The sequence below is a fragment of the Triturus cristatus genome, chromosome 2_1 (assembly GCF_964204655.1).
Source record: "Triturus cristatus chromosome 2_1, aTriCri1.1, whole genome shotgun sequence".
Lineage (NCBI taxonomy): Eukaryota > Metazoa > Chordata > Amphibia > Caudata > Salamandridae > Triturus > Triturus cristatus.
In genome coordinates this window covers 177,948,950-177,962,102 of record NC_140581.1, presented here as the reverse complement: position 1 = coordinate 177,962,102, position 13,153 = coordinate 177,948,950, and the positions used below count along the sequence as shown (strand labels likewise).

Here is a 13,153-nt window from a genome sequence, read left to right as displayed (position 1 = left end):
GGTCGGGCCGCGCTGTTTAAAATGATGTCCCTTCCCAGGTTCCTCTATGCACTCCAGAACTCCTTTGACGTTATCCCAGTGGCCTACTTTCGGGAGGTGGAGAGCCTGCAGAGGAGACTGGTGTGGAACGGCCGGGCGCGTATTGCTCTTGCCAAGCTCACTCTCCCCTGGTATGACGGGGGCATCGCGCTTCCTGACATTCGCAGGTACTATTGGGCCTCGCAGCTATCTGCCATTAACCACGCCACGTATGCGCCCGGCTTGAATCCGGCGTATGAGATGGACAAGTTCCTGCTTCCCGGCGGGAACTACAACAGGGCACTTTATTCCCGCCTGGCTGACCGGACCCTTACGGGTCCTACTAAGATTGCTGTGCGGACCTGGAGGGCTGCCACTGCGGCCACGGGCTGGAGTGAGCGAATGACATGTGCTACTCCCTTGTTTGCCTCCGACCGCCTGGGCAGCTTGTGGACCACCAAGGGGTTTGACCAGTGGGACACGATTGGTATCAGCAAAGTGGGGGACCTGTGGCACAAGGGCGCGGTCAAGACTTTCGCGGTGCTCCAGGCCGAATACGAGCTGACCGACAGGGAGTTCTTCCGCTACGCCCAGGTTCGACACGCCCTGCTCTCGGTCTTCGGGGAGGGGACCAAGATCCCTGTTTCCTCGCCCCTCGAGGACCGCGTACTTGACGGACATGTCCCTGATAGTACTATTTCTTTAATTTATAAAAAATTGATTAATCACCGGGCGGATCTCCTGGTGCGCCTTCGGGAGGCTTGGACTGGGGATGGGGTTGAATTGGACGACGAAGACTGGCAGTCTGCACTGTCGTCCCCCAAGGAGGTTGCCATTCCGGCTCGTCTCCGGTTGGTACAGCTCAAGATTCTCCACCGGGTGTATGTTACGGGTCCGCGCTTGGTCGCGATGGGATTCTCCGACGACGGACTCTGTAAACGAGGCTGCGGGCTCAGCGCCACCTTTCTTCATATCCTTTGGGAGTGTCGCGAGGTGGCGGACTACTGGCGCCGGGTCCACACGGTTATGGGACAGGTCACCGGGGTTGTGCTGCTGCCGGAGGTGCGTCGCTGTGTCCTGAATGTGTGGGAGCCCAATGACTACAACGCGGCTCAGACTCGGTGGGCGGCCCTAGGGAACATGATTGCCAAGAGGGATATAGCGCAACATTGGGGCGCTCAACGGCCGCCCACCGTGTCTGTATGGAAGGAGAATATGGACTGGTGTATGTTTCGGGAGAAGACAGTGTATGTGGCCCGTGGCAAGCCGGGGGCATGGGGTAGAATTTGGGGTCAATGGAATGCGTATCGCGGAGGCATCTGTACGCCCCCCCTGGTAGACACTGATATCGCCATGTCCCCCTGACCCTTGACGGCTCCTGGCGCTTTTTGTAACAACCACATATGGACGTTCATCTCCCTTGACCCCCTTCCCCCCCCCCCCTCCGTCCCCGGCCTCCCGGTACTCCTCTCTTTAGCGGATTGCTCAAATGTTCTGACTGGAGTCTCCCGGGGGCAGCCTGAACCGCACTGGTATCCCTCGTAACTCGCCTTTTGTTTTTATTGTTTTTCTTTTTGTTTCTGTTATTGTTGGACTGACGCTTGCTGTTCCTCGAGGACTATCTTGAGCCACTGCGGGGCAGTGCCCTGGGAACGGATTGCAGCTTTGATATGTGTATATTTCCTTATGTACCTAGCGGCCGGCCCGGGTGGTTGTAGGCCCATACTTGTAACCGAATTATTGTTCAATAAAAACTTTTTCCAAAAAAAAAAAAAAAAAGACTGAATTGCACGTGAATCGTCATCATCCTCCTTTGCCGCTTCAGCATGAGCCTAATTTCTAAATAATCAATTGAGTTTTTGTAACTGTTCCCTTCTTTATATTATTATTCAGTGTCATTTCCACTTAATTATTTGCAGTAAGTTTTGTTTTACTCCTGCTTTTACAAAATTCTCTGTTTTAAGTTACAGACATTTTTCTGTTTACAAAAATAAACGTAAATTGAAAAGTTTTTGGGGGTGATGTTCTATTAGTTTTCCACCCCAGCCCGTGGACTGACGGCCTTTATTATTACACTTTTACACTTTCTGCTCACGCTTAATGTGGGCGTGCCTAAGACGTTTGTCAGTGCGATCCTTCTGTGTCCCACGCCAGATCCAAGGCCGTTGAACCCCTACAGCCACCCCCTCCCTCCACCCCCAGCTGTCCGGCAGCGTGTCTCCACTTCCTCCACACAACCAGACTCTCCCCTCCACGTCAATCACTGCTCCCCAGAACTGTGCTTAAACCTTTGTGCAAACTTCCACTGTGTAAGGCTCGGTAGCCACATGCTTGAGCATGTGGTGGTTGCTGTGTGGTGGTGATGGAGGGGATGGAGAGGGGGGATTAAATACGAAAATAGCAAATCACAAGGGTGCAGTTCCTGTGTACACATAGCAACATTTCTTAGAAGCAGGGAAATTCGTGGCTAGGTCAATGATTTTGTAGCCTATTTGGTTTCTCCTTTTTCCCAGGCCACACCTAAGGTCAGCCTCTGTCAGTGTAACCCTGCTTCCTCCACATGATCAGCCTCCCATCCAGAACAGTCCCTCCTCCCTGGCACAGGTCAGCACTCTGCTTAAAGCTTCGTGCACTCTTATATTGGACAAGACTTGACCGCCACAACAAAGTGCTTGTACACGTGGAAACGGAATTAAAAACTAGCAAAATGGCATAATGGTGAAGTTTCAATGTTAAAAGAGCAAAGTTCCTTAGAAGCATGCAGATGTGAAATGTCCCTGTTGGGTTGTCAAGGTGAAAACACAGCAGTGTGTGAAGGGAAACTTAGTCTCTGCTTTTACACCGTGCAGACCCCTATTTAAACAACTCAAGCACGTGCAGTTAAAGCATACCTGCAGAAAATTAAATTAAAGTAAGTGGGATAGATTAACCTGTCACTAATTTAGTACAATTCGTTGATATATTGCACAAAAGGATCACTTACAGTTGGTCTTTTTTTCATAGCAATAGGGCAAGTAAACTCAAACTGACTTTAAACTGATCCTTTAGCAATAGTAGGTAAAATAATATGAGGGCTTTAAGATATTGACATCCAGGAATTATATAACATACACAACAGAAGAAATGTAGAAAACACTGAAAAAAAAGAGGAAATAGTTTGTAGTTTCCATATGCATATAGTCTTTACACAATAGCATACATTCATTTTGGGTTGATTTTTAAAATTTTAAATTACTTTGGGGGTTGAAACTGGGGTACGGTTGTCGAAGATTGCGTTGTGTACAAAGGCTATTAAAACTTGTAGTTTTATCATAAATTTGCTACCTCAAGTTAAATTGAAGATATATGTGTGGCTTGATAAAAGTTAGATGTTTGTTAGTTAAATAGCTCATGTGCATGTCACACTTACAAATTCAGTTGCCTAAAACTACGTTTCTTCCCATCATATACACCCTGCATTATGAGTATAATTCATTATGCAGGTAATTCTTGTCTTTGGCTCAAGTGATCAAACTCAGGAAAATAATCCAACGAGGTAGATTGATCCATGTCTTCTTAACCTGTTTACTCAGATTGCCAACCAGGTTGAAAACTGGTCGGATGATCGTGTGCAGGAGGAAATGCAGATTTGTGATTGCTGGTAAGGGGTTGTAGCTATAGCAGGCGCGCAACGCCCATTTGGCTCAAAGGACTTCAGGCCCCCCCCCGTCGTGTGTGGCAGCCCTGGCCGAGACAACCTTGCAGGCGCACACACAGCCACACAGAGTACTTCAGAGTTCTTTAAAGGACCATTTGCTTGTTAATGAGGCCTTGTTGTTTTTTCACCCCTTCTTGTAGCCCCTGCATCTCCACTCTGCCTATTGCTGCAAGAATTAGCCCCCCCCCCCGAAATTCTTTCTTAGTCCACACCCCCAATCCCCCCCCCCCCCCCCCGAAGTTTGGTTCTAGTTGCGCCTCTGAGCTATAGCCACCAAAAGCCATGATCTTAGGCTGTAAGTCCAACCCAGTTCCAGAGTAAAAAAAAATAGTGTGTGGACTCAACAATGCTGTATGTTGAAAACTTATATGAAAATCACCCATGCTCCTCCTGCATCAGCTCCTATTATATCCTGATAATTCTGGTTAGTTTATTAAAATAGCACAATGCTACTATTTAACTAATTCTGCCCGACAACTGGTTATATGTGAGTTCCAGATTGGTTGTTTGAACCACTTCAGAAAGGAACGTTATATAACCAGTATTGTAGGTGGTCCGTCTTTGGCGAGGCACTGCCCTCAAAATGGAGGCTCACTTGGCAGGGTACCTTGAAAATGGCCCCATGTTTAAACTAGTGGTACAGACATGACCTCTGCTTGTCATTAAGTACATTACTTGGAAACTTTTAATGCTTTATGATTTTAAATTCCTAATGTTGACGTTAATCATAACTTAAAATCCACACATATTTTTAATTTCTTCGAGCCGCTGCCCGTGCAGGTAAGCGCGGTAGGGCCGGATTGGGGGATTTGACAGACGAACATGAGGGAAAATTAAATCATTAATTTTCCCTCGTCGTCTGTCAAACTACCTTCCCCCCACCTGGCCCCACTGCTCTTACCTTCACAGGCCGCTGCTGATCTCTTCATCATTTTTATTGAAGAAAATAAATGAAACATTTATGTTAACGAATACAAATTATTAATACCTGTCTCCGCTTCTGTAAAGTCTTAATCTATGTGTCTATTAATTTGTTAAGCCTTGATCAACATTATGAAGAAATGAGTTCTATTACATGCTGTGGTTGTGTGACCTCACCCTGTAATACACTACTAACTCCTTTAGGACCAGTCAGGTTTAGTTTGCTAAACCTTAGTTTAAGCGTGGGCAGCTGTGGCTCCGAGTAGTAAGGCTTACTCAAAGGAACGCGTGTAAAGCATTTAAACAGCACTAAAAAATTGAAAAAGAAATACACAAGACACTCAAGAAATCCAACACCAATTTATAAAAAGTTTAGATTTTTATATAATTTTTTGCACCAAAACAAAAAGATCCACAAGAGGGTTCCACAGATACAGATTTTACTCAGTATAGTAAATCAGCACTTTATACCTAACCGCGAACAAGCATTGGCAAATTCAACAAATTTGAGACATAGAAACCTTTTAAAGAAAAACTTTAGTATGCATCAGTGCGGTTACTTACAGTTACTTTAGGCAACCAACTCCTACAGGGAGCCAGTCAGGGGGACCTGCAAGGTCCACAGAAACCTAATTCGGAAAATCAGTCTTCAGTTCAGTTCCAGTGTTAGTGACTCCTTGCCAATGACTTCTATGGAGTGGTCCTAATGCAAGGGATACAGGATGCTGAAGAAGTTCAAGGATGCTGTGCGGTCTTCCTGGGGCTACTCTTTGGCCCACAAGCTTGGTTAGAAAATCTTGGCCACAGGGGTTGATGTTCCTCGAATTCCTCTGGAGCTTGGCAGAAGTCCAGTCACCACTGAGCTAGCAGTTGCCCAGTACAGTGGGTCTAGCCGTTCTCTTCTTTTGGCCGTGACCTGTCTTGTTGGCAACCTACCTTTACTCCGACTCTCCCGAGTCCAGCAGACTTGGGGGCAACTTTTGAGAAACAGGTCTTTGTCCTTCGGCTGCGAGGATTGGTGATTCGGGAATCAGGGCTACCAACTCACACCAGCAGGCTTTTCCTGCTGTGTGGCCCTATGCTGCGAACAGGAGGCCAGCCAACTGACCCAGGGAGTGTCTTGCTTCTGCTGGGCTCAGGAGTCAACTTCTCAACGAGCAGGACCCAGCAGCCACAGTCCTTGTTCCTTTGCTAGCCACCAGGTACAGCAGGTGCAGTTCATGTCAGTTGAGCCACTCTTTGCCGGGTCCTTGGTACAGCAGGGCAATCCTTCTTTGGTCATCTTATCCAGTCCAACAAGATCTGGGATCTGTCTGTCAGGGGAGGTTGAGGTCAATAGCTTATGGGCTATTAGGTTCCCTCCCTCCTGATGACTACTTCCTGCAAAGTGTGGCTTGCAGCTATGCCAGGAGGCTCCATCAGCCCGCTCTCAAGATGGCAGAACCCCTTTCTCGGCATGAAGAGCTCTCTAGACCAGCCCAGGTGGGGCTTCAAGGTGGCTAAACGCCACTAAAAAACGGTTTGACAACTTGCCTCCCCTCTCTGTCCCTAGTACAAGCCTTTCTACTTAACTAGTAGAGCAGCCCCTCTACCAAGTGTTTGCCATTTGCCCTTCAAAGACGGCTTTGCCTTTTTAAGCTTGCCTTTTGGGCCAACACCCATGTGGTTTCCTGACCAGGGAGAGTTAACACTGCTCCCCCACACAGGCTTCTATTGTGTCCTTTCCTGGGAGTCGTTTATACGTCTCCCCCGGACGTCATAAAGCTGTCTCGACGACAGACCCCATGTGCAACCGTGAACAGGCACAAGAAACTTTGGGTAGCAAAATGGCAACTTTGTAAAAGTTGCACACAGCAACAAGTTACATTAATTTCGACTTGGGGATAATGTCAGGCTTAATGTACCAATTTGTTTGATGCCTTGCAGTACCAACTTTAGTAGTCCAGTCAGAGGTTAGCAAGGCTGAAGTGTCATCTTGTAACTCCACTCGGGCTACTAGCCTTTTCCACAGTAAAAACAACAATTGCGGATTTTCACTGTTGGAAGATTTAAAAGTACAGGTTCTACTTTCTAATATACAGCACTTTGCCTTAGGGCTTGATAGACCCACCTTAGGGGTGACTTACATATATTACAGTGGGAGGATTGGGCTTTGCCATTGCGCTAAATGGCAATGTCAAGTTAGCAGTTTAAAACTGCCCTTCCAGTCTGCCGTGGAATACTGGGAGCCATGTTTTACCTTTGTCACTCCCAGAGTGGCACAATCAGTGCTGCAGTCCCTGGGTTGACCCTCTAACTTACAGGTCCTTGGTACTATATACTAGGGACGTACAAGTAAGTTAGCTTATGCCAATTGGTTATACGCCATTCAAACATACACATTTTAAGGTCGGGGCACTGGCACGGAGTCTGTCAGCATGCCTCAGTGCACTCTCTGGTCGAAAAACTAGCAGCATCCGTCCAAAACTTTGGGGGTGACCATACAAAAAGAGGCATTTCCGTACAAACACCTTGGTTAATATTTTTAAAACTTCCTCAGAAGTGCAAAGCATTACCAATTATCTGAATAGGTAAATGTTTAATCTTATCCTACTCAAATTCCAAGCTTTTTGAATAGATACCAAAGCAGTACCCATTCAGAACTGGGTCTGTGAATGGACCTAAAGCAGAAAGACGTGCAAGACCAACCGAGCAAATTGCATCTCCCAGCAAACCTGAATGTCTGGGCAATAATGCTTGTGAACATATGAAAGGACTCCCATGTAGCCGCCTGGCAAAAGTCTAGGACAGGGGGGGGGGAGTCATGCTAATGCATTTGTAGCAACTTTGGCCTCGGTGGAATGAGCTCGCAGTCCTTCTGGAGGCTGCTTCTTTGCCAGTGTGTAGCAAATTTTAATGGAGATGATGATCCAGCAGGAGATGGTGTTCTGCTGCATAGCCTTGCCTTTTTTCACTTTGGTAAACCTCAAACCCCAGTGGTCTTTGATACGATCAATGTAGACGTTCAGCACTCTCTTGGGGTCCCCATAATGGAATCTGTCTTCTCCTTAGAGGGGTGAGGCAGAGCATAGACCATCATCAGGGTAATGGTTTGACTGACGTAAAATGGCATCACAACTTTCGGTAAAAAGGATGCCCTAGTGTGCAGACTCAGTTTATCGGGGAACAAGATGATGTATGACACATGAACACAGAGAGCCTGAAGCTCACTTACATGCTGTGCTGAGATGATGGCAACTAGGGACATGTTTTTTAAGGTGAGGAGTCAAAGGGGGCAGCTCTGGAGTGTCCTGAATGGCGTACACATCAAATACGTAAGAACAAAGTTGAGGTCCCTTTGGAGTATCACAAAAGGAGAACTGGAACATAGATGCTGCAACCCTTTCGAAAACCTCCTCACAACCAGTTATTTGAACAGTGATAGCTGATCATGCAATCTCAAGAAGGGCGAAAGTGCTGAAAGATAATCTTTAACAGTGCCCAAAGCAAGGTCTTGCCGGGCGAGTAATAGAACAAACAGTAGAGCATCAATTGGGCTTGGAGGGGTCAATCTTGTGTGCACTATACCAGACCACAAACTTGTTCCTGCACCAGGCGTATACAGTCTTTGTCGAGGGATGCCTGGCTGCTAAGATGACATCCTGTACCTTTGAAGGCATTCAGCTGGTGCTGCTCAATCTCCATGCATGAAGGTGGAGATTGTGAAGGCCAGGGTGGAAAACCCAACCCTTCTGCTGTGACAGTATATCCTCCTGGAGTGGCAGTCTGATCAGAGGGCGTATATGCTCAAGCCCAGGAGTTCCGGATACCATAGTTTCTGTGCCCAGTCTGGAGCCACAACGATGACTTGGGCCTGGTTTGTTCTGAACTTCTTGAGAAAACAGAGCAGGAGTGGTCTCAACGTAAAAGCAAACAGGAGTCCCGAGCTCCACTTGAGGCGGAACGTGTCTTCAAGTCATAGACTCCTAGGTAACTCCAAGGCACAGAAGTGCTGATATTGCACGTTCTGTGTGGTGGCAAACAGACTGAGCCAAGGTTCTTCCCATTAACGGAAGAGACCTTGCACCATCTACAGTTGTAAATGGCACTCATGAACCACTGGGTGCCGATGGCTGAGTTTATCCACCCTGGCTTTCAATAAGCCTGCCAGGTGGTTCACCACCAGGAAGTTGCCTTGGTGTTCCAGCCATTTCCTGAAGCATAGGGCCTCCTGGCTCAGAGTCATGACTTCTCCCTGCCCTGTTTGTTTCAGCACCACATGGGGGTGGTGTTGTCTATGAGCACCTGTACCAACCTCCCCTTGACAGACAGCATAAAGAATTTCCATGCCAAGCTGATGGCCCTCAGCTCCAGAAGGTTGATAAGGAGCCTGGACTCTGCCGGAGGCCAGCAGCTTCTGGTCTCCACCTCTCCCAGATGTCCGCCCCAGCCCAGAAGTGACACATCAGTCATAATTGTCAACTCTGTGTGGGAAAGGGGGAGTGGTCTGCTGCTAACTCAATTTCTGTCCAGTGTCCACCACTGCAGATGTTTCATAGTCTCCTACGACATCAGAATGTGGTTGTAGAGGTCCCCTTGATGTTGGGCCTACTGAGACTTCAGATCCTACTGCAGAGCCCACTTATGCCACCTGGTGTGCTCCACCGGCAGGAAGCCATCCGTCCCAACTTCAGAGTCAACCTCACTGAAAGCAAGTACCGAGGCCGAAAAATCTTAATCATAGCCTGAATGTCATGGACTCTCTTTCCTGGGAGAAAGGCATGAAACTTAATCGTGTGCAGAATGGCTCCACTGAAGGAGAGAATCTGAGGAGTCATGTTTATAGTAGACCCCTAAGGTGACAGGAAGTTTACCATAGTCTGGAGGGAGTAGATGACTGCCTGGGGCGAACCTGCCATCAATAGCCAGTTGTCGGGGTAGGGAAAGACTGGCAACCCTGACCTCCGAAAGTGCACTGCCACCACCACCATCACTTTCGTGAACACGCAAGGGGCGCTGGTGAGACCAAAGGGGAGCACAGTGAACTGAAAAATACTCCTCTCTCACCATGAACCGCAAGTAGTGCCAATGGCCTGGCAGGACATAAATATGGAAATAGGTGCCCTGTAGGTTCAACGCCACCATCCTGTCTTCAGGGCCAAGTGCAGACAAGACCTGGGACAGAGTGAGCATCTTGAATTGCTCCTTCAGGAGGAAGGCGCTGGGAGGTTGCAGTTCTAGAATAGGTTGAAAACCTCCATCCTTTTTGGGCATCAGAAAGTAATGGAAATAACAACCACCTCCTACTTCTGGTGCAGGCACCCTCTCTTAACCAAAAGGGCTTGTAATTCCTACTGCAAAATGGAGATATTGTCCATCAGCCGCTGGATGACCGGTGGAAGGTGCAGCAGGGAAGAAAGGAAGGAGAAGGCATAACATATACAAACAGTCTGCAGGATCCACCTGTTCGATGTGTTCGCTTGTCAACCCAAATAGAATTGGTGGACTGTGCCTCCCACTAGGTGGCTGTGACCCTTTAAGGGTATGCTAAAGAGGTTTGGCAGGTGGGGCAGAGGACTGAGTGGCATGCTTATACTGGTTGCAGGGGCTGTGGGCACTTTGGCCTCTCCTGCGAAACTGCTTGGTTCCCTGCTAGGGCGGAACAGGCTCGCAGGAAGGTATGCCTCGGTCAAAGCCATGAATGGAATGGTGGAAAAGCTGTAGTTGGTGAGGTTGACCAGAGAGGTCTAGAGAGTGAGCCCTACTCCCTTTGAAGCGTTCAAGGGCAGAGTCAGCCTTATCCCAAAACAGACGAATCTCATCGAAGGGCATGCCCCGTAGGGAAGATTGGACATCACCCAAGAATTCAGTTGATCGTAGCCACGCATGGCGACAAATTGTGATGCATGCGCCTATAGCTTGCCCAGCAGAGTTGGTGGTGTCCAAGCCACAACAAACTGTGTACTTGGTGGCATCACAACCATTTTCAATTGCCTGCGAAAGGACAGAGCGAAAGTCTTGCGGTACACCAGGAAGACTTGTACTACCAAGTCCCAAAGGGCATAAGTGTTACGGTCCAACAAGCAGGAGGCGTTGACTGATCATATGGATAAACTGGATGACGAGAAAAGGCGCTTTCTGAACATCTCCACTTGCTTTGATTCACTGTCAGTGGGAGTGGTAGGAAAATTGTTGGAGTTAACCCAGCTGGTAGAGGCTCGGACCATGAGGCTCTCAGGAGAAGGGTGCTGTAACAAAAAAGGCCTAGCCACCTGAAGCAGGATGATGGCGCCTAGTGATTTGTCTATTAACTAGAGGGCCAGTACAAGGGTTGGCCCAAGCCCATAGGCAGGTATATGTCAGAGCCGCATTGAAAGTGAGAAGGGGCTCAGAAGCAGTTTACCTGGTTGAAGAACCTCAGTCAGTAAGTTTGTTTTCACTTCCATGGTGGGGAGTTGAAAGTCAAGGCCTTCAGCTGCCATACGCATGACCATAGCATAGGAGGCAGTTCTTCAGTGGCAGAAAGGTGCAGTCTCTGGGGAGGTTTCCTGCAAGCCTTCATACTAAATGTCTTCAGCATAGGGCTGATCAAACTCATCACCTTGGTCGTATTTCTCGGAGTCTGTCCCAAAAAAGAAAAGCAGAGAATGTTACCTGCCTTGTGGTGATGTTAGAGCAGAAACAGGCGCAACATCGATCGAAGTCAGGCCGGCATTGGAGGGGACAATTGAGGCCACCTCTTCAGGCGGCGAGACCAGCATTGTCGTACCTGGGACTGGCTGTGGGCTTCGGGGTTGTGTCTGAAGTGGCGCTGATGGGGAAAAATTGGTTCAGAGGGTCCAACTGACAGCATGGCTGAAGGCCCCAGAAACTCAAGTTGTGCCAGAAGCAGTTGTGGAACTGGCTCTGAAGTCAGAGGACTTCGAGAGTGGGAGTAAGACATTTGGCGTCACCCATGCGCTTTGTGTGGGGGGGGAGTGGGAATGGTGCGAAAGAAGCTGAACTCCTCTTCTTTTTTTCTTGCTTTTTTTATGCTTCCCGGAGGACTTGGGTGGGTCCTCCGGTGTGAAGTCCAGTCTCTAGAGTGACTCTGTTGACTCCAAGAATGGAAGTGGGACCGGGATCGACCTGGAGCGGGACTTGAAGTGGTCCTGATGCTGCGTCCTCTTGTGCAGGGCAACATAATGTTTTGTCTAGAATTCCTTGATGGCCTTCGGGCTCATCAATGCACAGCCCCCACAGGTCTTCGAGTTGTGACACGACCCCAGACACCACATGAAAACCTGGTTATGCCTTTAGATACAGAAAAGGCTTTTCACTATGTGCCATCTTTATATGACACTGTGGATGTATATTTTTGCCTTCCAGAGCCAACACTAAATTGAGCTCACGTTTTTATCTGGTTATTAAAATCTTGCAGGTAGTAGTATAGCTTTCATTCCTACAGATATTTCAGACATTTATCTGATAGTTCTACAAAATAATGTTATATATTAGGAATGAGGTTGAAATTTCTTTCAAAGGTTTTTGTAGCTTCTGACCAGATGAATATTACATAAATGATCTTTGCATTCCTGTTCCAGATTACGGCACGCACCAGTGTCCATTCGATTTGTGACCAATACAACCAAAGAATGCAAGACAACCCTGCTGGACAGACTGAGGAAACTTGACTTTGACATTTGTGAGGATGAGATCTTCACTTCTTTAACAGCAGCCCGAAACCTTGTGGAGCAGCAGCAGGTTCGTCCCTTGCTGCTTATACATGACCACGCTCTGCATGACTTTGAAGGTAAAGTAGCTGTACAAATCACAAACCTGCTTTCATTTGTTATCCTGTTGTACATTGTTGAGGCTCCATAGTATTTTATGTGGCACATACACACAATATTCTCTTGTTCAAATTAGCTGTATCTAGCTCAGATTTAAAGTTCTAAATTGTCTGTGGAGGGTGTCAGTTGGACTCTACCTAATTTTCAAGCAAAATTGCGATTGCAAATGCCGAAGTTCGCAGAATTTCGACGTTTGCAATCGCAATTTAGCTTAGTGGTATGTATGAGGCAAATCTGTGTGCAAAATAAGGAATCGCAAAATTTGCAATTCCTTATTTTGCGATTGCATTTAAGGAATCGCAAATTTTGCGATTCCTTAAATGCATTGTAAGGAGCACCAAAAAAGTGCAATTTGGCCTTAAGGAATCGAAAATTACCACCAACTTCAAGTTGGTGGTAATTTGCGATTTCTTTGAAAAATGCACTTTTTTGCATTTTTCAAAGTGTAATGTGAAGCACATACATGCCCTTAGGGCATGTATTTGCGTCACATGTGCACCCATGCTTATTTCAGGAGTGTAACAGGGTGTCCTTTTGACACCCTTGCACCCTTGAAATTGCATTCTCAATTTGCGATTCTCTAATTGCTAATCGCAAATTGAGAATGTCTTCCCATTCATTCCTATGGGCCTTTAGGCCCATAGGAATGAATGGGTAGGTATTCCTTAATTGCGAATCGCAATTTGAGATTCGCAATTAAGGATTA

The 13,153-nt window shown here is 47.4% G+C and overlaps 1 protein-coding gene across 3 annotated transcripts in view; it reads left to right on the top strand.

Moving 5' to 3' along the window:
• Positions 1 to 13,153, top strand: part of HDHD2 (haloacid dehalogenase like hydrolase domain containing 2) — a 216,232-nt gene that overhangs the window by 109,489 nt on the left and 93,590 nt on the right. For all 3 annotated transcript variants that reach the window (XM_085629453.1, XM_085629444.1, XM_085629462.1), the window contains exon 3: positions 12,199 to 12,407. In XM_085629453.1, the coding sequence (XP_085485579.1) occupies positions 12,199 to 12,407 (209 nt within the window). The remainder of the gene's footprint in view (positions 1 to 12,198; positions 12,408 to 13,153) is intronic.